This window comes from Rhipicephalus microplus, chromosome 8, assembly GCF_043290135.1.
Source record: "Rhipicephalus microplus isolate Deutch F79 chromosome 8, USDA_Rmic, whole genome shotgun sequence".
Lineage (NCBI taxonomy): Eukaryota > Metazoa > Arthropoda > Arachnida > Ixodida > Ixodidae > Rhipicephalus > Rhipicephalus microplus.
In genome coordinates this window covers 40894691-40917564 of record NC_134707.1, presented here as the reverse complement: position 1 = coordinate 40917564, position 22874 = coordinate 40894691, and the positions used below count along the sequence as shown (strand labels likewise).

The window sequence follows — 22874 nt, the reverse complement described above, 5'->3', positions numbered from 1 at the left end:
TCAAATTCTAGATGGCGGAAACACTCGGGACACTCGTGCAACACTCGGTCTCGATTTAGAAAAGGCCTTCGATACAATAACGCACTCGTTCATCTTGAAAGCGATCGCAGCCCTCGGCCTAGGTCATCAATTTTACTACTTTATCCGCTCTTTTCTCACTCGGCGCAGAGCCGTCCTCCGCGTAGGAGACCTAGTGTCGGAAGAAGTGGAGCTCGGACAGCGGGGCACTCCTCAGGGATCCGTCCTCTCACCCACGCTCTTCAACCTCGTGATGATCGGGCTTTCCGAACGACTTTCAAAAATAGACGGGCTAAATCACACTATCTATGCGGATGATGTAACCATATGGTGCTCCACAGGGTCGGATGGCTTCATTGAGTCCGCCCTGCAAGAGGCTATCGACACCACCGAGTCTTACCTCGACCACACCGGTCTCAGGTGCTCACCTGCGAAGTCGGAGCTGTTGATATATTTGCCCAAACGCCGGGGTGCCAAGCCCAAAGGGTGGAAACCTCCGGCGGAACGCAATATCACCCTCCACACCAGAGATGGTCGTACTATACCCAGGGTAGACACCATCAAGGTCCTCGGCATGATCATCGAGTCCCGCGGAACCAACACCCAAACAGTACACAAGCTCAGGACTAAGACTGAGAATGCCATACGACTCGTACGTAGAGTAGCCAACAGGCACCATGGCCTCAAAGAAGACAACCTGCTGCGTCTCGTACACGCGTTTGTTTTGTGCCATTTTACGTACGTTGCCGCTATACACAAGTGGCTACGTGCTGAGCGCGATCAACTCAATGCGCTTATTCGCAAGGTGGTCAAACGAGCCCTTGGCCTCCCTATCACCACTCCAACGTACAAACTCCTCGAGCTTGGCGTACATAACACGCTAGAAGAGATCGCCGAAGCTCAGGAACGTGTGCAATTGACCCGACTCACTACAACCAAGGCGGGCCGCCATATTCTGCGCGAGCTCGGCTTCTTCTCCTCGAGGGCCAGGGACCCCCCAGAGTTGACTCTAATTCCCCGTGAAATCCGCGACCTTATTACGATCGCTCCCATACCACGAAATGTACACCCCGAATACAACAGAGGCAGGCGCCTTGCGCGGGCGACCGCCATTCTCAAGCGCATAGACATGGAAGCGGACAACGTCTCGTTCGTGGACGCCGCTGCCTATCGCAACAACCAAGCCTTCGCCGCGGTCGCGGTATCATCCGCGCAGCAGACTCTTAACTCAGCCACAATCCTCACCCGAAACCCCGAAGTAGCGGAGCAAGTAGCTATAGCTATGCTCGACAGCAAACGGGAATTCATCTACAGCGACTCCAGGCCGGCCATCAAAGCCTTCGAACGCGGAGTCATCTCCGACCAGGCGTTACGTATCCTGCGCAATGCGGACCCGAGTGCCCTGAAGCACCACACTGTCATCTGGTTCCCCGCCCATATCGGCCAGGTGCCGGGTGCCCTATCCAACCTCAACGAGATCGCCCATGATGCAGCGCGCGCACTTACCGACCGCACTGCCACAGGGCAACCTCATCTTGCTGGGTTGGATACCAATCGGGATGCACCAATTACGTACAATGAAATTACAAAGCACTTTTACTTGGAACGCCGCATTTTTCCACCCCCACATCCGAAACTTAACCGACCGCAGGCATTAACCCTACGCCTATTACAGACACACACGTACCCAAACCTTGCCACGCTTCACGTTTATTATCCCGATGCATACCCCAGCGACACATGCCCATCATGTGGACACACAGCGACACTCGAACACATGCTCTGGGAGTGTAGAACAACTCCTCCCGACTCTACCTCAAGCAAGTGGGAGAGGTCCCTCAGGAGCTCACTTCTCGCCGACCAGCGATGGGCCGTCCAGCAGGCCCACGAAGCGGCCGCCAGGTACTCCCTGTCGGTCCCTACGTGGGAGACGCCCGCTACGCGCTAAGCGCGTCCTGCAGGACCGAAATAAAGTTTTTTCATTCCATTCCATTCTCATATGGACGATAACTGCATTATTGCTTACAACAAAAAAAAAGGGGGGGGGAGTTCTATAGTGAAGACAGTATATTAAAAAAAGAAATAAACCAAAGATTTAGATAGTGAGAAAAAAGAATCAACAACAAAGTAGACACTAATAGCTACACTTGATTTTGGGAACCGACCAGACAGCTGGTTTTGCCAAACCCGATTAATTTGGTATGTCACGGATTTATCCAGAACGGAAAATTACTTTTCGACCCGTTTTTTTTAGTATCTGTTAACGTGGGCTTTGTGTTGAAAAACGTTTAGAGTCTTGAATAAAATTACACACACATGCGAACGTTCGACGTTCTTCATCTTCCTCACCATCATCATCAGAATCGCACGTGCGGATATCTAGACAAGCCGCCAGACTCCAATCACCGCTGCTTCGATCACGAAATCGGAGTGGCCTTGCCTTGTGAGCTTTGTTTAGCTTTTTTGTTTTCGAGGTCCTTACGGTAGAGGACCGCCACCCAAGCGGCCTTTGCGCTCCGCTTCTGAGAAGAGCGTCGCTAGGTGCTGTGCCAATCTTCAGGACAGCTGCGGAATGTGGTTCCTCTTCCGACGGGTAAGCGGGGTAAGCACTGACGGTCAATATTGCGGTGTGAATGTACAATTTTAGAATAACTTTAGCGGCTTCGCCTATGTAGTCGCTTCGCGTTTTCGCCTGTGTGAACGCGTCATACACTACTGCTTTTTGCCAGGCATTCCGGCTAGGGTTACCAATAGAGCAAGTGAAAATGGGGGGTGGTAGCTTGGCTAACTATTGGAGCCAGCGACACTAGAGTTTTTTTTTTATTGCGTAGTGTTCCATTGTGTTTCTATATTGTGGCGGCCTCTTGAAGTGATAGTTCAATTGACCTCGCGCTGTTCCAAAACTTCATCTTCCTGGAAAATGTATTCGAAAATGTTGTCGAACGTCACGTTCAAGTTCAGCTTGAGCCCCTCGCAAGCCACCGCAACATCCCCTCGTGCACACGGTTTGTGCGAACTTCGTGGTTCGAAGCGTGACGCGCGCTGTTGGACGTGCGTTGGATATAAAAAAAAAATTCCGCTTATCCACGAAGTGAATGATGATGAGTGGGCGAAGCTCCGGAGGTAAACCTGGTAAACCATGAATCCTCTGTACATTTTGCCCACTCGATTTTATTAGATCGCTCCCCCTAGCGTACGTCACCGCACTAAATCGAACGATTGCCTTCAACCAATGACACGCGCCATATGTGACATCATTCCTATTTTATAAGATCTCGCGTCTTTCATCAACTACAAGTACCGCTTTCTAGTTTATAACATCTTGCATCTTTTCATCATCAGCTACAAGTACCACCATCTAGTAAACACTACAAGAACTAAACGAGAGGTGGCTACATACAGGAGATGGTACCGCCATCTAGTGAACACTGCAAGAACTAAACTAGAGGTGGCTACATACAGGGGACGGTACCGCCATCTAGTGAACACTGCAAGAACTAAACTAGAGGTGGCTACATACAGGCTACAGGGGACGCACAGCCCACGCCCTAAGGAGCTTCGCCCCTAAAAGTCTTTAGCTGGACGGTCCGGAACAAATCCGGGACATATAGCTGTTCCGACAGCGACGCAGCTGGACGATCGGGACGGTGTACGAAAAGTCTGTGTGTCCTCGCAAAATGCGGGATAGTTGGTAGCCCTATAGTTTCGGCCCCTGTTTTTTGCGTAGATTGCGTTTATACCCATGTAACCCGACATGCTCCTTTACTTTGATATTGTGTCGCAAATAATATGAGCTTGAGTTCGCGGATGTTGGCTCCTATTCTAACGTGTGAACCACGCGCCTACTCAAATCCCACGTACCGAAGCTTCGGATGTGTAATTCCAAATCCCTGAATTGCCTCAACAAGTTCATGGATCAATTTTTAGCTGCGCTCACAGCTGAAAGGTTAACGATCAAGAAAGAATATAAAAACGTAGACATCACTGACGCTCAGCTGAATCTTCAGTGGCCGTGAAAATTGATTAACATTTTGGCAAAATACTTATTGGTGCTTTGCCACACTTTTTGAACAAGGTAAGAAAAAGCTGCTGATCGATAGTCAAGGCTCACGTGAGTCAAATGTTACGGCATTCGACTCATATTACAGCATATGAGTCAATTGTTACAGCACACCACACCAATTGTTACAGCACCCTCGAATTATCAAGTCTCAGTCAGCTATAAAAAGCTCGCTTCTCTCTCTACAAATGTCATAAACCAAATGTGAATGACACCCAACGACAAAAGTCATAACCTAAACCTTCACATATAGCCAGTGTCCACGACCATTGGCTGATTCGGGAATTGTGAGCAAAGAAAGATGACTTAGCTAATTTAGACTATGCTAATAAGGATAATGTTAATTAAAGCAACATCAAGCGGTTAATTAGTACCATATTAGGGAGACCTTGCTGATAATGTAAATCTAAAGCTCGCGAACTTGTGACAATTTGTAGAAAGCTTGCACAAATAGTACAAAGCAGGACCTACATGGCCGTTTCTGTTCCGGTTTGTACTACTTGTGCAAGCTGTCCACAGTTTTTTTTCCTGCATGCACGTGGCACAAAAGCAGAAAGTGGCTCCCCAGCCGCTCAAGGCACCACATGGCTCCCGCGGGCCGCTGTCTAGGATGCGTCGATTCAAGCTGTGGCTCGACAGACTCGCTGAGAACAACGCTGTAGTCACGTCGCTCCACGTCCTGATGTTGCTGCTGATGTTCACCAACATTGGCCTAATCATCCGCTGGTGGGAAATGCGATATCCGAAGCCACCTCTGGGCATCCTAAGGGGAGAGCTCCTCAAAGAATACGACCGCTACTCCCCGGATGACAACTACACCGAGACCGTGCTGGTGAGGGTTTCCATCCTTTACAAAGATTACACGATGACACGTATATAAATAACAAGGTCTCTTGCCCAAATAAATATGCAAAATACACTGTGATATCGCTTTCGCATACGCGCAGTACATGAGCTTTGCCCCAGCTACCCCAATAGCCAGACTTTGAAATTATGGCAATCCACTTCATGAAGACATGGCCAAATGCATGTTGTCGACAAAATGCAGGTGCCGCAACTATCGCAGTAACTCAGAATCTTTCATGAAGCTCAATCAATTATTTACATCATTTATCCGACTGTATTGCCTATGTATTTGTTTTGTTTTTTTTAGTTTTTGAATTTGCCCTGCTTGGACCTGTATAAAGTCTGCAGTATTGAATAAATAGTTAATACGGCCATATGTCAAGTTTCGTCAAGACATCACTTGCGTTCGATATGATATTGCTTGAATGATCAGTTGAATCAGTTCTGCCTTAACAAACCCGTTTTCTAAATATTCGATAAACCAGGTGTAAATGTAAAGAGCACCCCTTGGTGTCTATGCTAGTAATAAGAGTACGTCCTTGTCATACTCTGTATATTCTGGTGCGTTTCATTGATCTGTTAGAAATCTTTTTATTTTCCTAATATGCATTTTCCAATTTCCTACTTTGCGTTTTCTAATTGTAATTTCTTAATTTGTATTTGCATTTCCTAATTTTCAATGAGGTTCGTTTGGAAATTTGCTTCCCACCCAGAGCTCCACTTCGCGATGCGTTAAGCCACTCTGCCACCACTCATACATCAACACTGCAACGGCAAGCTGTTCATATACATTATTTACCACCAGCGGTACGCAAAGCCTGGAACCGAAGTGCTTCAGCGTGGCAGAGGCTTATTCATACTCACCCGAGAGATGGCGCGAAAGGCGCGGCTAAAGTAAAGCCCCTGAATATCTTGAATGCTATCGCCCAACCCGTATTTCACAGGGGTTGGGATGCGCGCCTGTATTCGCTTCTTCAACCTGCATGGCGGGGTCACCCATAATCGGGTGCCTAGATTTTGAGGGAAAAGATGAGGTGTAAGTTTCGTGCTTCCACCGCAAAGTTTGCGTTGAAGCTGTAGACCACACGAAGGTCACTTCGCTCAATGCGGCTATATCATGGTTTCCGAAGGAGTGAACAGCCAACTTTCCTGCGTATGATATTTCAGTTTGTTGCTATGGCGTTCGTTGCTTCATACTCGCAGATAAACAGTGGCTTTTTCAAAAGACCCTCAAAATCTTGCGTTTTACGAGTAAAGTGTGACAATGTCCCCTTTCACGAAGTTTGCTCGACATTGATGTAAGCACATAAGTCGAATGGCAATTTCTGAATGAAAGGAATGTTTGACCTTGTTGTTATTATTGTGATAGCAATTCTTTGGACACTCCCGGCTGAATTTCGCCGCCAGTGTCGGCATAGATGTCATGCATTGTATATGTATACGTATCTGTATATATGAAAACAAGAAAGAGAAATGCCCAGAAAAAAGACTCTGGCGCGCGGAATCGAACGGGGGCCTCCGCGTCGTGAGTGCGATGCGTTAACCACTGAGCCACCGAGGGGTACGCTATTTATATCTACCACTTACCACTGTTAACGGGTATCGCGGAGGGGGGGGGGCTATCGTGTTTTCAGCATTATCAGCAAGATGACGCAATAAGCGAGCGGCGGCTCTGATCTCTCACGCGTACTTTGGCCCACGTAGAGAATAAGGGGGTGTGCGCTCTATCACGCGTCATTATCTTGCAGGGGGGAAGATCGTACGTCTTGGCTAGCCTTTGAGTTTCGCCGGAAAGGTTCTGTTGTAGTTACCGGGCGCCCAACGGTCACTGCAATCGTTGCACAGCCTCCATTTGCAAAAAGGGCGCGCTTTTCAGACGCAGCGAATTTACAACAGAGACACTTGTTCGCGTTCACCTGTACCTGTGAGTACGTTTCGTGCGTCATTTGTGCGTGAGAAACGTGGGGAACGTTCCGATCTGCTTGCCAATCTGTGCGTGACCTTTCAATTTGTTGCTATCGCGTTCATTGCGTCGCCTTTGCGGCAAAGCCGTGACTTGTTCTTGTTTTTTGTTCTTTGTCATAACCCACACCTGTTGTAAAGCTTACACCGCCAAAATGATAGCGGGAAAATCGAAACGCGGTGTGTCTGCAGTCGCAGGTATTTGGTGCCGACGCCAAGCGGACCAAAAAATGTACTACTCCGGCGTGCAAGAGACTCAAGAAGATGATGTCAGAAGCCTTCGAAAGCAGTGGGCCAGCGCCCTCTGCCTGCGAAGACTTCTACAGGCACGTGTGCCGTAGCCGCAAGCCCTTTTACAAGCGCGCTTCTCAGGGCCTCATGGTCGCCGTCGTCAACCGCGTCCTCGGGAACGTCAAGTCACGCGACGAACTGTCCAAAAACTCAGACCACGTTCGCATGCTTCAGCTCTGTGTCGACGGTGAAAGCAAGGCCTCTGACTTTGCCTTCGGCTGGTGAGAACACACTGTAAAGCTTACTCAAGAACTAACCGTCATCACTCCTATTGAGGCACTGTATCTACAACTGTGGGTACATAGAGAGCTTTAGTATAGGCTTTGTAGCGCTCGAGTTGCTTGAATGCGTGCGATATTTCAAACGCGAAGTTCGTGGTGCTGACTATCGGTCACGGCGGCCGCACTCTGGTGCAGGTGAAGGTCAAGAAGTCTTTATATTTAGATTAAGAAGGGCGTTAGAAAAAAAAAACACTAGATGGTCGAAATTTCAGGCGCCTTTGACTACGTCATCCCACATGTTCGTATCGTGGTTTCGGTACAGAAAACTCCGACAGTTATTATCCGTCTTCACTATGACGTGGATAGCGTACGATGAGTGTGCAGTGGCGGTAAACTTCATTGTTTTTTTATTGTAAAAACTATAAAGACGAAGTATTGCATAAAAAGTGGGTTAACAAATCAATGTTACAAATAAAAATCTTCATGAGAAACAACGTGCTGTTACACTGTCCGCAAAAGCTGATGAACACGAGATGACTGCAGTGTCACGAGTATTGCCATTGCATTCCCCTGCTGTGCCAGGAAAAAATAAAAGGGTGCAGCAAAAGTAGTAGTTGGAACACGTGCGAACGGAATCGTGTAAGGATGGGTCTTCTGTTGAGATATGCGCGTATGTGGGATGATGTAAGAGGATTGAGGGAACTGTGAAAATATTTGTGAAGCAAGCATGGATTTGCGATGTGATGACGCAAAGAAAGATTAGCAAGCTCAGTTTCACATTTTAAGAATGATATTCTTATGAATATGAGGAATGAATGAACCTAGCGGCACGATTTTGTACAAATTCTACTTCGTTTAACATATCTGGTGCGGTCTCCAGGTAGGCGCTGTTTATTCTAGTTTCCATCTGATTAGGAATTTGTACGCGATAGGTTTATTCATAGCGCGTGACGCAAATGTCGTGTTAGAAAGACCAAGGTATCTGATCGCGGATGTGATGATGGGTGCGTTGCAGCAAACGTAAAAGGATAAAGTGACGTCTATAAGTATTCATACGATTGAGCTTGCTGAACAGGGCTGTTAGAGATGAAATGAAATGAGTTTGAATTTAGTGGGATTAAGATACCAAAACAGCGCACCGCCCTCGCACAAAACTGGGGACCTGTGAAGTTCACTTTGGTCGAAATCGTCAGTAATTGCGCTATAGATGACACAGCCGTCGGCAAAGAAATAGATGGGAAGAATGAAGAAAAACAGTATCAAGGAAGTAATAATATTTGATTGTGTTAACTATCACATGATTATGAGAGAAACTATTATGGAGGGCTACAAAAATTCTGACCACCTGGGGTTCTTTAACGTACACCTAAATTTAGGTAAACGGGCCACAAGCATTACCACTTCCGTCAAAAATTCGGGCACTGCGGCCGGTAAGTTCGATTCCGCGACCTGCGGGTCATCAGCCAAGCGCTATGAGCACTAGACCAACATGGTGGGTAGTGTTAATTAAGTACATTCTGTGAGAGTATAGGACATGTTTCATGATTTTACATGGGATGCTTGTTAGAGGAATAAGGAGCTAATTTAGGGGGCATGGTTTGTTACCTGATTCGTGGTCTGGAACTACCTTTCACTCCCTACAGTTGTCTGTAATATTCCTCTGTAGAGGGACAGTGACACATGCATCGAAAAACTTGCTACAATAGTCTCTTTAGTCTTTTTAACTCTTTGAAGTTAATAACGCCTACGCCAGCCGATTATAAAGAATTTCTTTTGGCAATAAGTGATGAAACGCCAGAGAAAGAAAATTCAACGGGAGCCATCGCTGGTAATTTCGTAGTAGGTGGCGTAGAGAGAAGTATACGTCGGTTTCTTTAGACAATGCCTACACTGTAAAAAAAGAGCGAGTAAAAAGGGTGTCTTTTTGTCCCACAACAATAACCGTCATCTATATTGCGTTCCATCCTTGCGCTATCGCCCCACGCCCGGTACATTCCGGTCACGATCGACATGCCCATTATCAGGGTTACATTGCATTCTCGATAGGAAAGTGGCCTGCGCCGACTTTTCAAGAAAGGAAGCGCACGCAAGCCTGATGACGATAATTGTTGTGGGACAAAAAGACACCCTTTCTACTCGATATTTTTTTAAAGTGTATGAGAACTCGATGTTAATTGTGTCGGCACAACTAGCGTTGCTTTCATATTCAGCATGCGAGCTCAAAGCTTAGCGTACCGTGTTCAATAACATTCTCATAAAGCTCAGATGCACTCTTTGCACTTCAAGTACACTCATTTCCAAAAGGAAATCAGTGTACTTGTGGTGTTCAAACGCACCCCTGTAGAGACACAATGCTTTACAAACTTTGCAGCGGCGAGTTTGTGAAGAGCGACGCGAGCGTTCCATCTTTCAAGCATTTTGCGGAAGCTCGAAGAGCTAAAAGAGCTGGTCCTACTGTGCGATTGTCTCTTTAATTTGCCGTGGTAATCACATCAGCATTGTGGAAGCGAGTAGTTAATGCCGTAGAGTGAGATGTCTTTGAGTTTGTCTCAGCCGGCTGGCACCATGCTGGATAATTTATATTAGTATGTGATTGTTTACTATTGCCTAGAAAGCCGATAAAAATAGGATTATTGTAGTGGTTAGATTCTCAACTGTTATCAATCTATTACCTGAAGGGGTGCACAAGCAAGCTGTGAACATACAAAGAGAGAACGTGTTAATCTGTTTAGGAGTTTCCCAGCACTTCAGCACTATTCCTGATGCCAGCGGTCTGTTAATGTAACGTTAGAATCGAATAACATGCTCTCAATAGGAGTGTGTAGGAGGAATACCAGATGACAATGTTTTCGCTTCTTGTCTTGTTTCTATTGATTATGGCATGCAATTCACTCACTTTTTTGTTTTGTGCATTTCACAACGAGAAAGCGGCTATAGCAACCTGTAGAAATGCGAGAAGCGTGAAATACTGATAGGCTCAACGCTTATCGGCGGCATTGTCCGCATGTTTTATGGAGAAATAAAGGCAAACGAGGAGATAGCGCCTATAGGAAAGGCAGTGAAGGCGAGAACGAAACCACACTAGTCGTTTTTGGAAATCGGAGTGATTTATTGGTCTCTTCGAGAAGGAAATAGTTACTTTTTAGCCATTACTGTCGCAGTATGCTAAACTGTTTTAATTCACATATTGCCCTTGAACGTGCACTGCTAAATCATCTGATGAGTGGTTGATTGAACGCTCGGCCCTTGCACCAGACGATTCAAGTCTTGATTTATTGAATAATTGTCGGAAGTAAATAGGCTCGAGAACTTTCACGTTTTCTTTCTTTTTCCAAACTGCAGTGATTTCAGCAAGATTAACGGCACCTCTTCCCAAGCTTGTCCCTCGGATTATCCCCTGGTTGCTCAGATTCTGTCCGATAATGTCCTGAAGGGAAACTCTGACCTGACTGCCGAAGAGTTCGTGGCTGATTTGAAAAGGTAAGTTCCAGTCTTCCACTCCCACGATACATTTTCGTTTGTAACTTGAGCACGGCATAATTCGCAAGCGCCTCATTTCCAGGGTGCGCTCGATCCACCAATATGTTGATCCACTAGACATAGCAGGGTTAGTGACGAGCCCTTCTTGAATGAATGCCGGAGCATGTTTCAGTACGTTTCGTGGCGCTTGGGGCTGGTGACATGAAGGTAAAAAAAAAACGCAGACACAATTTAAACAACATACTAAAAGCAACTATTCATGACATGTTCATCGGCAAGAGTCGTGAAAGAGGGCACGTGCAACTCCCACAAGCCACCACACCACTTGACCGCCCCCTAAACATCGCCAGCGCTCACCTTTCCACTATACCTCCCTATCCCCAACCCCCTTCAGATATACGTTAGACCCCATCAGATAGCTATATTATTACACCATCATGTGCGTTAACGGATCGTTCTGTTTCCTGAAGCATCATTTGCGTCATACACCACAACACACAAACTTATTGCGTAAAAATCCCTCATAAGACCTAAACTAGAATGTGCAGCGCCCATCTGGAGCCCGCACTGGATATACTAAATAAACGAACTGAAATCTGTACGAAATCGCGTCACTAGGTTCATTGATTCTTCATATTTTTATTTGCGTCACTGCATCTGCGATCTCTGTTTGCTTCAGAAATATTTTAACAGCTCCCTCAATCGTCTTACATCACGGCACAGTCACGCATGTCTCACCACACGACCTATTTTTATTCAATTTCGTTCCTACGTGATTTCCTTACATGCGATTTAAAGTGGTTTCACACTTGGGTATCATAGTATTTAGGTATTCCACATACCTTAAAAAGCTTGCGGAGAAACTACAATTCTATAGGGCAGTGTTTTCTTCAACTGCAAGCACATGTGAACGTCTTCGTTTTCGGTCTTTCAGATCTGTCGAAGACCTCGGAATTTCATCACCGTTGCAGGACAAAAGGGATCACACTCCTAAAGGCATAAGCGTCGACATGAAAGAAGCCGTCTGCAGATGGCTTGCTGATTCGGCTCGCTGTCACCTGAGTGGAAGATTCCATGTCTCCGGTGACGTCATCACGCAGTATCAGCAGCTGTGGAACGAGCTCTTTTTTGCACCTCTCTCTGAAGCACAGGTAAGAACTTTTCTGGGGTTCTAAGGCTGAAAATCATGGTATGACTACGAGGCACGTGATGGTGTAGGACAAGGTTGGGTTGGGTTAGGTTAGGTTAGGATGGGTTAGGTTGGGTTATAACTTTGATCACCTATGGTTTTTTTTTGTAGCCTCGCGGATCAATGTCCACATATAGTGATATATGACAGCATATATAAAAGGCGTATTTATGGACGTATAAGTATTGGGCACATATGACCAGGTATTTCACCCTATACGGAGGTGCTTCTGAGCTTATTCGTGAATATACAGTTACCGTAGCCAGGAGTTGAACTCACGTCCACGAGAAAAAGTGCAGCACCTAAGCGCTTAGCTATCAGATTGGATGCAGGCACTGATAGTTTTTTATTGTATACGTGCCCCCAATTCATAGACGCAATCCCACATATAGGACACTTGAAACAAAAGGTACACGTTAAATTTGTGGGTCTGCAGAATGCACTTGTGAGAAAATGCAGTTGAATGTTACATGACCTAAAGATCGCTCCAGTCATTGCTTCGTAGTTGGTTTCCGGAAGTACTCAAATTGTGCAAATTCTTCCAGTGCTAAAAAGTACAGAAGGTTAGGAGATGGCTTTCTCGCGCTGAAACGAGAGCTCTGAGAGTCACCTCATCGTGGCCTGTGATATTCGTTGGGCAAACTAAATGTAGGACGTGACATTTATGTGATGTCAGTCGTTGATTGAAATTATAGCTGTTCGTTATGACATGCAGCAGCAAAACCTTCAAAAAACACGTCTGATGCTCTACCAACTGAGCTACAGAGGCTGTCATCTCTGCGTTTACTTGGTATACATGTGCATTAAAATCTGCTAGTGTCAGTCAGCGCCACTAGAAGCAGTGACGGCGAGTGTGAAACACTCTTTTTGTGCCTGTTGAAACACTCGCCGTCAAGGCTACTAGCCGTGCTGACTAACATTCGCAGGTCTAAATGCACATACAGACCTCTTAGAATTAAAGGAGGGGTAGGGGAAGACATGCACTGCAGCTCAGTTGGTACGGCATCGGAAGCGTGATTTGAAGGCCACACGTTTTATCCCTGCCAACGGGAACTTCTGTATCCGTCTACTTTTCACTCTTCACATTTACATTACGAATGCAGAAACTGACTTATAACATCTGCTATACTTTCATATACTAATAACATCTCCTACACTTCTATAGGCACGATTGTCCATTCCTTTATAATAAATCTGTAATGCCCATGAACACTTATGCCTTCAGAAAAACTGCAATAAAACGCTGTTTTTACCTCATCTTGAGGAGTTAATTTTAAGAAATATAAGAATGAAATTTTTGTTTATGGGATACCTTAGTTAGTAAGGATTGCAAATAATTAATTACTATTGTATAATATGTAAGTGACTGTACCTTCTTTATAACACGTCAAATCTGCAATAGCTGCTTATCATGACACCTGTAGTAGCTTTGTTGAGGTATTATATTCGTTGTACCAAATATGATACAGTGGGTATTACAAGGTTAATATTGCCACATTCTCGCCATGTCCGTCCACTACCCCTCGGCGCTATTTCGACGGAAGACGCAACGTTGAAACGAGTGCGACGATCCCGCGAGACGTTTCTCCTGGGTTCCGGTCACGCTCGCCCTCCCCAGGTCATTTTCCCCGATCTAATAGGGGTAGCACCACGGACATGGCGAGAGGAAGGTCTCCCAGTCCACGCCGGGGAAACTAAAAGCAGCGACCTTAGGGGGGAAGGTTGCGAATTGCCGAAGATTTGAAAATTCCCCATTACCGCCGCATGAAGTGCCGCACATTTCGAATGAACCGACGAAAGACGAGATTGTCACCGCCGACATTACACTTTCAATTGATGGTCACGACATGACCGCACTGATCGACACTGGTGCGGACTTTTCAATAATGAGTGCGAATCTGGCCGACCAACTCAAGAAGGTAAAAATGGAATGGACGGGACCGCAAATTAGAGGAGCCGGAGGCCAGCTGCTGACACCTACCGGAAAGTGCACCGCACGAATCAAGATTGGGGATTCATCATTCGTGGCAACCTTCGTTATTCTTGCTGAGTGTTGTAAACAGGCCATCTTGGGTATGGATTTCCTGCGGGAGTACGGTGCCATTATAAATATACCGGATGGTGTACTGACCTTCTCAGCGGACCATAGCGCAGTGCTGCAGCGCAAGCCCATGCGCGTGATTGACGACGTGACCATGCCACCGTTGTCATGCCGCCTCGTCTCTGTCACGTGTAACACGCAGCATAGTGGAGAAGGTGTCGCGGAACAAATATCGACGCTTTTACTCTCTCGAGGAATCGATATTGCCAGAAGTCTCGTCAGTGTAGTGTCTGGGCAAGCAGAGGTCCTGTTGACAAACTTCAGCAACGAGCGTCGACACATTGCAGAGGGTACCACAGTTGCATACTTCGAAGAAATTGTAGAATTCCGCGAGTGCTTCGCAGTACAACAGGCAGAGACACCGGCCGCTTCAACACCACTGCCTGTCGACGTGAGCACAGATTTATCGCCAGCGCAGAGGCAGAGTCTTCTAGATATTCTCGGCCAGTTTGAAGATTGTTTTTCGTCGACCTCGAGGGTAAATCAAACGCCACTGACAAAGCACCGAATTATACCGGAAGAGACGGCAAGACCAATTCGACAAAACCCATACCGCGTGGCACCGAAAGAACGCGAAGCAATCCAAGAACAAGTCCAGAAAATGCTCAATGATGACATCATTCAGCCGTCAAAAAGCCCTTGGGCATCACCGGTAGTGCTAGTTAAGAAGAAAGACGGCAGCTTACGCTTCTGTGTGGACTACCGCAAGCTGAACCGCGTGACAAAGAAAGACGTATATCCACTACCGCGTATTGACGATCTGACAGGCTGAGGCATGCACGCTTCTTCTCGTCAATGGACCTGAAAAGCGGTTATTGGCAAATCGAGGTCGATGAGCGGGACAGAGAAAAGACTGCTTTTGTTACGCCTGACGGGCTTTACGAGTTTAAAGTCTTGCCCTTCGGATTGTGCTCAGCCCCAGCAACATTTCAGAGACTGATGGATACCGTCCTATCAGGCCTTAAGTGGCAGACGTGTCTGGTATACCTCGACGACGTCATTGTTTTCTCACCAACATTCGAGGAACATCTAAGACGGCTGCTATTAGTATTTCGAGCAATACCGTCCGCTGGCTTATCGCTGAAACCTGAGAAATGTCATTTTGGTTTCAAGGAACTCCGATTCTTAGGACATGTGGTGAGCCATGAAGGTGTTCGTCCGGACCCCGACAAGATCGACGCCGTCCGAAAATTTCCGGTGCCAACAGAAAAGAAGGCCGTAAGACGTTTTCTTGGCCTTTGCGCCTACTACCGCAGATTTATTGCCAATTTCTCGCACATAGCGTCGCCCTTAACACGCATAACGAGAGACGATGTTCCATTTTTATGGGGCGAAGAGGAACAAGCAGCATTTGACGGTCTACGACAGCGCCTGCAGACACCCCCTGTGCTTGCTCACTTTGACGAGGACGTTCCAACCATGATCCACACTGATGCCAGCAACGTAGGTTTAGGCGCTGTACTCGTCCAGTGGCAAGACTCAGCCGAGAGAGTGATTGCATATGCAAGTAGGACGCTTTCCCGTGCCGAGTCCCATTATTCCACAACGGAAAAGGAATGTCTTGCTGTAGTATGGGCAGTTCTGAAGTTTCGCCCATACCTCTACGGCCGTCCCTTCCACGTAGTCAGCGACCACCACTCTCTTTGCTGGCTGACCAACTTGAAGGACCCATCCGGTCGGCTAGCGCGCTGGAGCTTACGCCTACAAGAATTCGATATGACGGTCATCTATAAGTCGGGACGACAGCAATCTGATGCTGTTTGCTTATCCAGGTCGCCTATAAAGCAAGATGATGTCTCAGAAGATGATGACATGGCATTTTTAGGAGTGGTCGACACGGTCACCATTTCGTCTAAGCAGAAGGAAGACAGTGAGTTGCTCCCTCTTATTAATTTTCTTAACGGCCAGTCTACAAGCGTTCCCAAGATATTTGCAAGGAGCCTGCCATCATTCTGCTTGCGCAGTGGTGTCCTATACAAGAAGAACTTTGCCCCCAGCGGAAATGCGCACTTACTTGTCGTCCCGACATCCATTCGCGATGAGATCCTGAGCGCTTGCCACGATGAGCCCACCTCCGGCCACCTCGGATACACGCGCACATTGGCCAGAATCCAACAAAAGTACTACTGGTCGAAGCTTCCAGGCACTGTAAAGCATTACGTCCGCACGTGCCTCGATTGTCAACGACGAAAATCACCACCTTTAAAACCAGCCGGATTGTTGCAACCAGTTCAAGTGCTCACCATGCCTTTTGCACAAATCGGAATGGATCTCCTTGGACCATTTCCGACTTCGAATACTGGAAATAAGTGGGTAATTGTCGCTACGGACTATCTTACTCGCTACGCAGAAACAAAGGCTTTATCAAGTGGAACCGCAGTAGAAGCGGCACGATTTTTCATTGAAAATATTGTTCTGAGGCATGGCGCTCCTAGAATTATAATAACAGACAGAGGTACCGCTTTCACGGCTATGCTCCTCAAGTCAGTGCTTGAGTTGAGTGGAACAGCGCATCGAAAAACTACCTCCTACCACCCACAAACCAACGGCTTTACAGAACGCCTCAACAAGACAATTGCTGATATGCTTAGTATGTACATCGATGTGGATCATAAAAATTGGGACGACGTTCTACCATACGTGACGTTTGCCTATAATACGGCGCAGCAGGAAACTACACGGAGCACGCCATTTAGTCTTCTTTATGGCCGTGAAGTGACGACAATGCTTGATGCCATGCTGCTGCACGACTGCGAGGATACAGACACGGATGTTCAAGCCTTTACACAACGAGCTGAAGAGGCACGGCAGCTAGCACGCGTGCGAATCGCCCGACAGCAGAGTTACGACGCACAACGTTATAACCTGCGACACCGATACGTCACTTATCAACCAGGCGAGAAAGTGTGGGTCTGGAGCCCTATTCGCCGACGCGGCCTTTGTGAAAGTTACTGAAGAAGTACTTTGGTCCCTACAATGTTATACGGCGCCTAAGTGACGTAAATTAGGAGGTCATCCCTGACAGTTCTTCGCGAGCTCAAAAATCTGAAATCGTACACGTTGTGCGGATGAAGCCATATTGTACTGAGCTAGTTGCGTAATACGTAAACTATAGATACACCGTGTATTCTGTAGCCGAGCATCGGGTCGATGCTCTTTCTAGAGGGAGGCAAATGCCACATTCAACCTGCAGAGGGGAGCTCGCACAGCCAGAGAAGAAGACGAAGCTCTTGCCCGGTCCTCTTTCCGAGCGCCTTTCATTTTTAATTAAAGTGAGCTCTTCTATAGCGAACTCCTGCCGTGTCTGCGTCGTGACAATATTGTGTCTAACAACAACAACAAGAACAACAAAAGAAAACTAGTTCTTTAATTTTGGCATATTTGCTCTTTTTTTTTTAGGGTGATGCATTAGGTCCTATACAACAGTGGTAGCAGCCATGGTTACCAAAAACAAAGAAAGGTCACAGGGATAACAGCTTTTTTTCTAAAGGGACACTAAAGAGCAAAAACGAGTTTTGCCGTATTAGGAAAGTAAAATTTCACAATCCTCCAAACCCCACTCTTACCGCCACGCGACGCTTGATAAATGAGAAGAGAGAGAGAGAGAAAAAAATAGTAAGAAAGGCGGGGAAGTTAACCAACGCTGAGCCCCGGTAGGCTACTCTGCACTGGGGAAGGGAAGAGGGGGAAGGAAGGAAAGTTTTACAGGAGGAGAAAACGCGAGAAGAAGATATGCGGTTGAAGACGCAACCTTGCAATTCGTGCACCAAACAACGTGACGCCATAAATTTAGAAAGCATCTACTGGGTCCTACGTAGCATCCAATCGGTAAAAAGGAAGTACATTGTCATACTTGGGTGCCATAGACCTAGCGTACAAAGTTTCAGAATACTTTATCGAGCCAATGTCGCGAAAATACGAATGATACATACTGAGACGTTCGACGTCACGCACGGAAGTTTTGGCGCGAAATGTGAAATGAAACTTCAACCTTGAATTTCTCCGCTAATAATGAACTCATGATTGTGAGACTTGTGAGATTAGACTTCTCAGAGTGCAGTTTGTCATTCTACACCAAATCATTGTTTCTCTTCAGTGTCCGTTCAAAACAATGTAATACACTTCCCATGTTCTCTTGGTTCTCTGCTGCCTACGTGTAGGAAAACAGCGTGCTGTGGGACATCTTTGACGGCGGTAAAGACGCCCGCAAGAAAGCTTGCGCCCACATTCACGAGAAACTGTTCAGGGTACAAAGCCTCCAGGAGGCCACCGCTGTGCTGGACAAGATCATGGGGGACACAGAGGAGAAAATCGCGCAAGTCTTGGACAACGTACAGCACATGCTAAGTCAGCGAGTTTCCTACTGGCTTTCCAGGTGTGTTCGTGGCGTCTTCTTAATCTTTAAACAGTTTTTTCGAGGGAACCGTCAAACGTGAATGAGGCAGAGTCACAACCCCCACGTAACGCCTTAATTGGAACAGAATGTGAATTGAACAAAAGTTGTAACGCAGCAAAGCGAGAACGTAGTAATTGTAAGTGACTGGTAACTTGCATGTAGTTTGTGATTTGAAAAGTTCGGCAGCACATTACACTTTGTAACAATGGAAGGTAAAGGTGTCATGTATGTTTGGTAATGTGCTGAGTGATACTATAGAGTAACAGACTTCTTGAGTGGCGTAACCAGCCGTAGAGCGTGAGGCACGAGTATGAGGCACTCTCGCCACATAGAATGCATCATGGGAGGCCCCACAAACCTCAAGGAAGCGGCTCAGTCCATATGCGACCGCCACACCGGGATCAAACCCACGACGTTCGAGAAACGGGGATGATTTCAAGCCACTTCACTTAGCATTCCATCATCAGTTGTGTTCTAGCTTACAATGTACAATTGGAAGCCTATATGAAACCTGTGCTCGCATATCTGCGGCGATTCGCTATTGATGACGTAGTGTCGCACGCGTCAAAGATAGTGTCGCACGCGTACGCGAACCAACGGAGCAGTATTCTGCGTACCCAGACACGAGGAAGACGAACTCCTTCGCTACCAGGTGAAGCGAAGACCGGCGTACCTGGCCGAGCTGCAGGCAGTGGACGCGGAGCTCGCCGGAGTGTCCGAGCCGTCGGCTTCTGACCTTGGCGCCTCCGTCTTCTCCTGGAAGGTGCGATAGGCTCGTGCAGTCACGCAACGAAGAAGGCAGCGTTCAAAACGGCAAACGCTGAACGGGGGCTGACCTAGAGTTAATGGGGTCCGTCACATTAACAACTGCACCTTAGTGACGGCGCAGAAGCTAACGCACACGTGTAGTAGCCAAACCGTACGTTACGTTCGCAGAAGAGACACAGACAGGCTACTCGCACCCGAAAATTACGGCATTGCCATGACTGCTTCCATGCCATCTCTATAAGTACAGTTATTATAGCAAAAGGCCCCGTTATGGAAGTTGTTGTCAAGACTCAACTATCCATTGACCATGCATATGCCCAGCAACACAAAGAACTCGCAGTACATCGACAGTTGTGAGCAGGCTCATCAATCGTACAGACCTTGTCCTTTGGTCGAAGCACGTCGACTTTTGCGCATGCGTTAAAGTAGATTTCAGTGTTATCGCTAGTGTTCTAGTAAGGTTCCAGCATGTAAGCTCATTTTCGCGTTGCTCAGGGAACATATTAACAGATCATTAAAATCGTGTGTAACAGGATGTGATACGATCAGTCCTATAGCTTCAGCCGAGAGCTTATTTAACTGCTTGCTCTCGGTATCCCACTCAATATAACGCATAGATGCTCGCGGTGCAGAGGTGTTCAGTCCTTTTCCACAGTTTTGTAGCGTATCAACTGGCATCTTTAATGGTCATAACGTCATACATTCATAATGCTTTTATTGTCTGACACCTTTGGTAGTCCTGTGAGGCATACCAAATGGCCCTACGGTCTTACATCTCTAATGGTGCTATTGGGGTACATTCCTGCTGTGAGATATTCGTAACTGTCTTGGTGTGGAACATTCGTAGTTGTCGTAACGTCTGACATGCCAAATGGTCTGACAGGTGAGGTATGACCATGCCAGGAACATGCTGATCGTGCCTCATGGCCTCATGGCGGTCATGGTGAAAAGTGATGTCGAGGAGCCCGTGCTGGCTGGCCCGGTATCGGCACCCCTCATGCATCTGCTCCTACCACGGCCGGAGGGGCCGTACTCGTGGAAGGTGAGCTCAGTGATTATATATATATCACTAATACACGGAGGAGAATACGGACGAGGGTGTATACAATATCTGCGAGCTACTGTGCGAACGAATGGCTGCCAAAATCTTGCGCGGCATGCCACAGCTGCAGTGCGACTGTCCAAAAAGAAAACTAATGGCGGGCTTCACTTCAGGGGCGTCCTGTTGCAGCTGTGCAACAGTAGCCACAATTTTAGAACTCCGACAAAGGTCGCGTTGGCACGTGGTGGCCAGCTGGTCTAAAAACTGGCCGACCTCCCTGTCCTTCGATTTTTCTTTTCCTCCTGCTTCCTTGAATATTGACGCTCCCCTTGCCCACTCGTCGAAATGTGCCACGAGAGTTTTCTGAAAAGTTCCCATTCCCATTCCTTTACTACACTTAAGCAGTTTCCTCAGGTGTCATATACTCGTTTTTACGTCTCTCATAATCATATGGTGGTTTTAGGACGTTAAACCCCACATATCAATCAATATACTCGTTTTTCAAAGGCTAATAACTTCCTTTTACCCAAACCCACAACCAATTATGACAAATTTACCGTAAAATTTTCGTCTCTATTCTTGTGGAATTCTTTACCTTTGGAGATAAAAAGTAGATCCCCTGTAATATTTAAAAAGGGCTTGCGTTCGCACTTACTCAATTCTTATAGTTTGCTATGATACAGAGTATTTTATTGCATTTTTTTGTACTTTTGTGCTTATCTGCACTTTTTTGTATCCATCATGCCTATGTGTATTTTATCTATGTAGATTTATTATTATCACCGTGATAATGCTTAATAATATACTGACTGATTGTTATTGCATTTCTTATTAGTTTCTGTGTACTTATCTTCACATTTCATATATCTTATATTCGCTATTTCTTACTTATATGCACAATTATATATTCTTATTTTTGTATCCCTTTGACTGTTTACTATTGCGTTGTAACTCTGATTAATGATATTTTAGGTGGTCTCACTCACAGTCTTGCGACTTTGAGAGCTCTTTCTGTATTTGTAATCAACGCATGCAATTTATCACTTGTATTTATATTTCGAATGAATTCCAATTTCGAATTTCAATTAAATAAATAATTAAATAAATTTGCAGGAAGGTCACGATCAGCACCTCGCCTACGTTAAGGAGTGCTTCCGGTCGGCGCACAACGCCAGCTTGGACGTGGACGGCGACTCGGCGCTACTCGAAGAGCTCGTCTACGACTCCGCACTGCTAGGGCCACTCTTCGACGAGTACCGCAGGACCATCTTCGAGACGTTCGACGGAGACGTGTACCTGCACCCGGACTACGACAACTGGCAGCTCTTTTACGTCATATGGACGATGACGCACTGCGGTGAACCGCAACGAGCCGACTTGGTGAACGCGGTGCTGAGGAACTCCGTGCGCTTCACGCGGAGTTTCAACTGCGGCCTCATGCACGCCATGTACCAGAGAAGAAAGTGTAACTTCTGGGTTTACTGGTGACCAGTTAAATACGAGTTTTGCCTGTGTTTTTTTATATTTTCTTCTCATACGGTAGTTTTCAATTTTCATTTTGCAATGAAATGAAGTTTGTAGCATTAAACAACAATGTTCAGTGCATGGCGTCACAGTTTGACCATTGAGATTCGTCATACGTTGTGACAGCGGAGCTATTTTAAGGGCCTACTCACGCGATTTGCACACAGCAACAACGCACGGGAGGGGACACCTGCCGCATGCAAGCAAAGGGTGTCGCTTTCCGCTTGCGTGCGGCAGGTCTGCCGTCCCGTGCGATGCGACCCGGCTGTGCGAGAGTGCGTGAAGGTCCGTCGTCCGCGGTTTTCTCGCCCAGCTGCGAGAAGCAAACCTGATAAGAGGTACGGCATTGGTAAAGTGAAGCGGGTGAGAGGGAGAGCTAGTGTGGCAACGTCAGCCTAGTGGAGAAAGGGTATTGATGTGGAGAGGGTGAAGGTGGCGCGAGAAGAGGAGAGCTAAGGCAAATGTACTGCGGGAGAGGACCAGGTGGTGTAGAGAAGAGGGAAAAGCCGGGGCGCGATTTGCTGTGCCCGTGAAAGGAATTGAGCAATAGCACTCACTGGAGCCCAGGTGGCGCTAGGGGGAGGAGGAGCCGTAGATGCGATAAGATCGTGTTTAAAAAAAAGTTGTTAACGATTTAGAGTACTTCGTACTCTTCTATGGGAGAATAAAGCCGTCCCGTGGGGCTCACATCTCAATCTCTCGCGCGTCGTATTAAAATATTCACGTGTCGCTGTGCGAACGTATGGCTGCGAACATCTCACACTTATTCCACCTTGTGCTTTGCCCCTTCGTCACGGGGTTGTCTCTAACGCCTTGCTAACATATATTGATGCCTCGTAACTATATATGCGACGACAACCTGCACTTTTTTTTTCTCTTGCTTGCACACCCATACCTTGTAATATCTTTCATTCGCACCTTCAACGCAGATGCTTCCTAACGCCATTTGCACAAATTAACGAATGCGGTGCTTTGT

General features: G+C 46.7%; 1 protein-coding gene across 1 annotated transcript; it reads left to right on the top strand.

Annotated features, from left to right (window-relative positions):
• Positions 1-4604: 4604 nt before the first annotated feature.
• LOC142768476 (uncharacterized) lies at positions 4605-22034 on the top strand. Its single transcript, XM_075870458.1, has 8 exons — positions 4605-4910; positions 7079-7398; positions 10741-10878; positions 11813-12029; positions 18329-18543; positions 19186-19327; positions 20216-20374; positions 21488-22034. The coding sequence occupies exons 1-8, from the start codon at positions 4611-4613 to the stop codon at positions 21860-21862; spliced, it is 1866 nt and encodes a 621-aa protein (XP_075726573.1). The 5' UTR covers positions 4605-4610; the 3' UTR covers positions 21863-22034.
• The last annotated feature ends 840 nt before the right edge of the window (positions 22035-22874 follow it).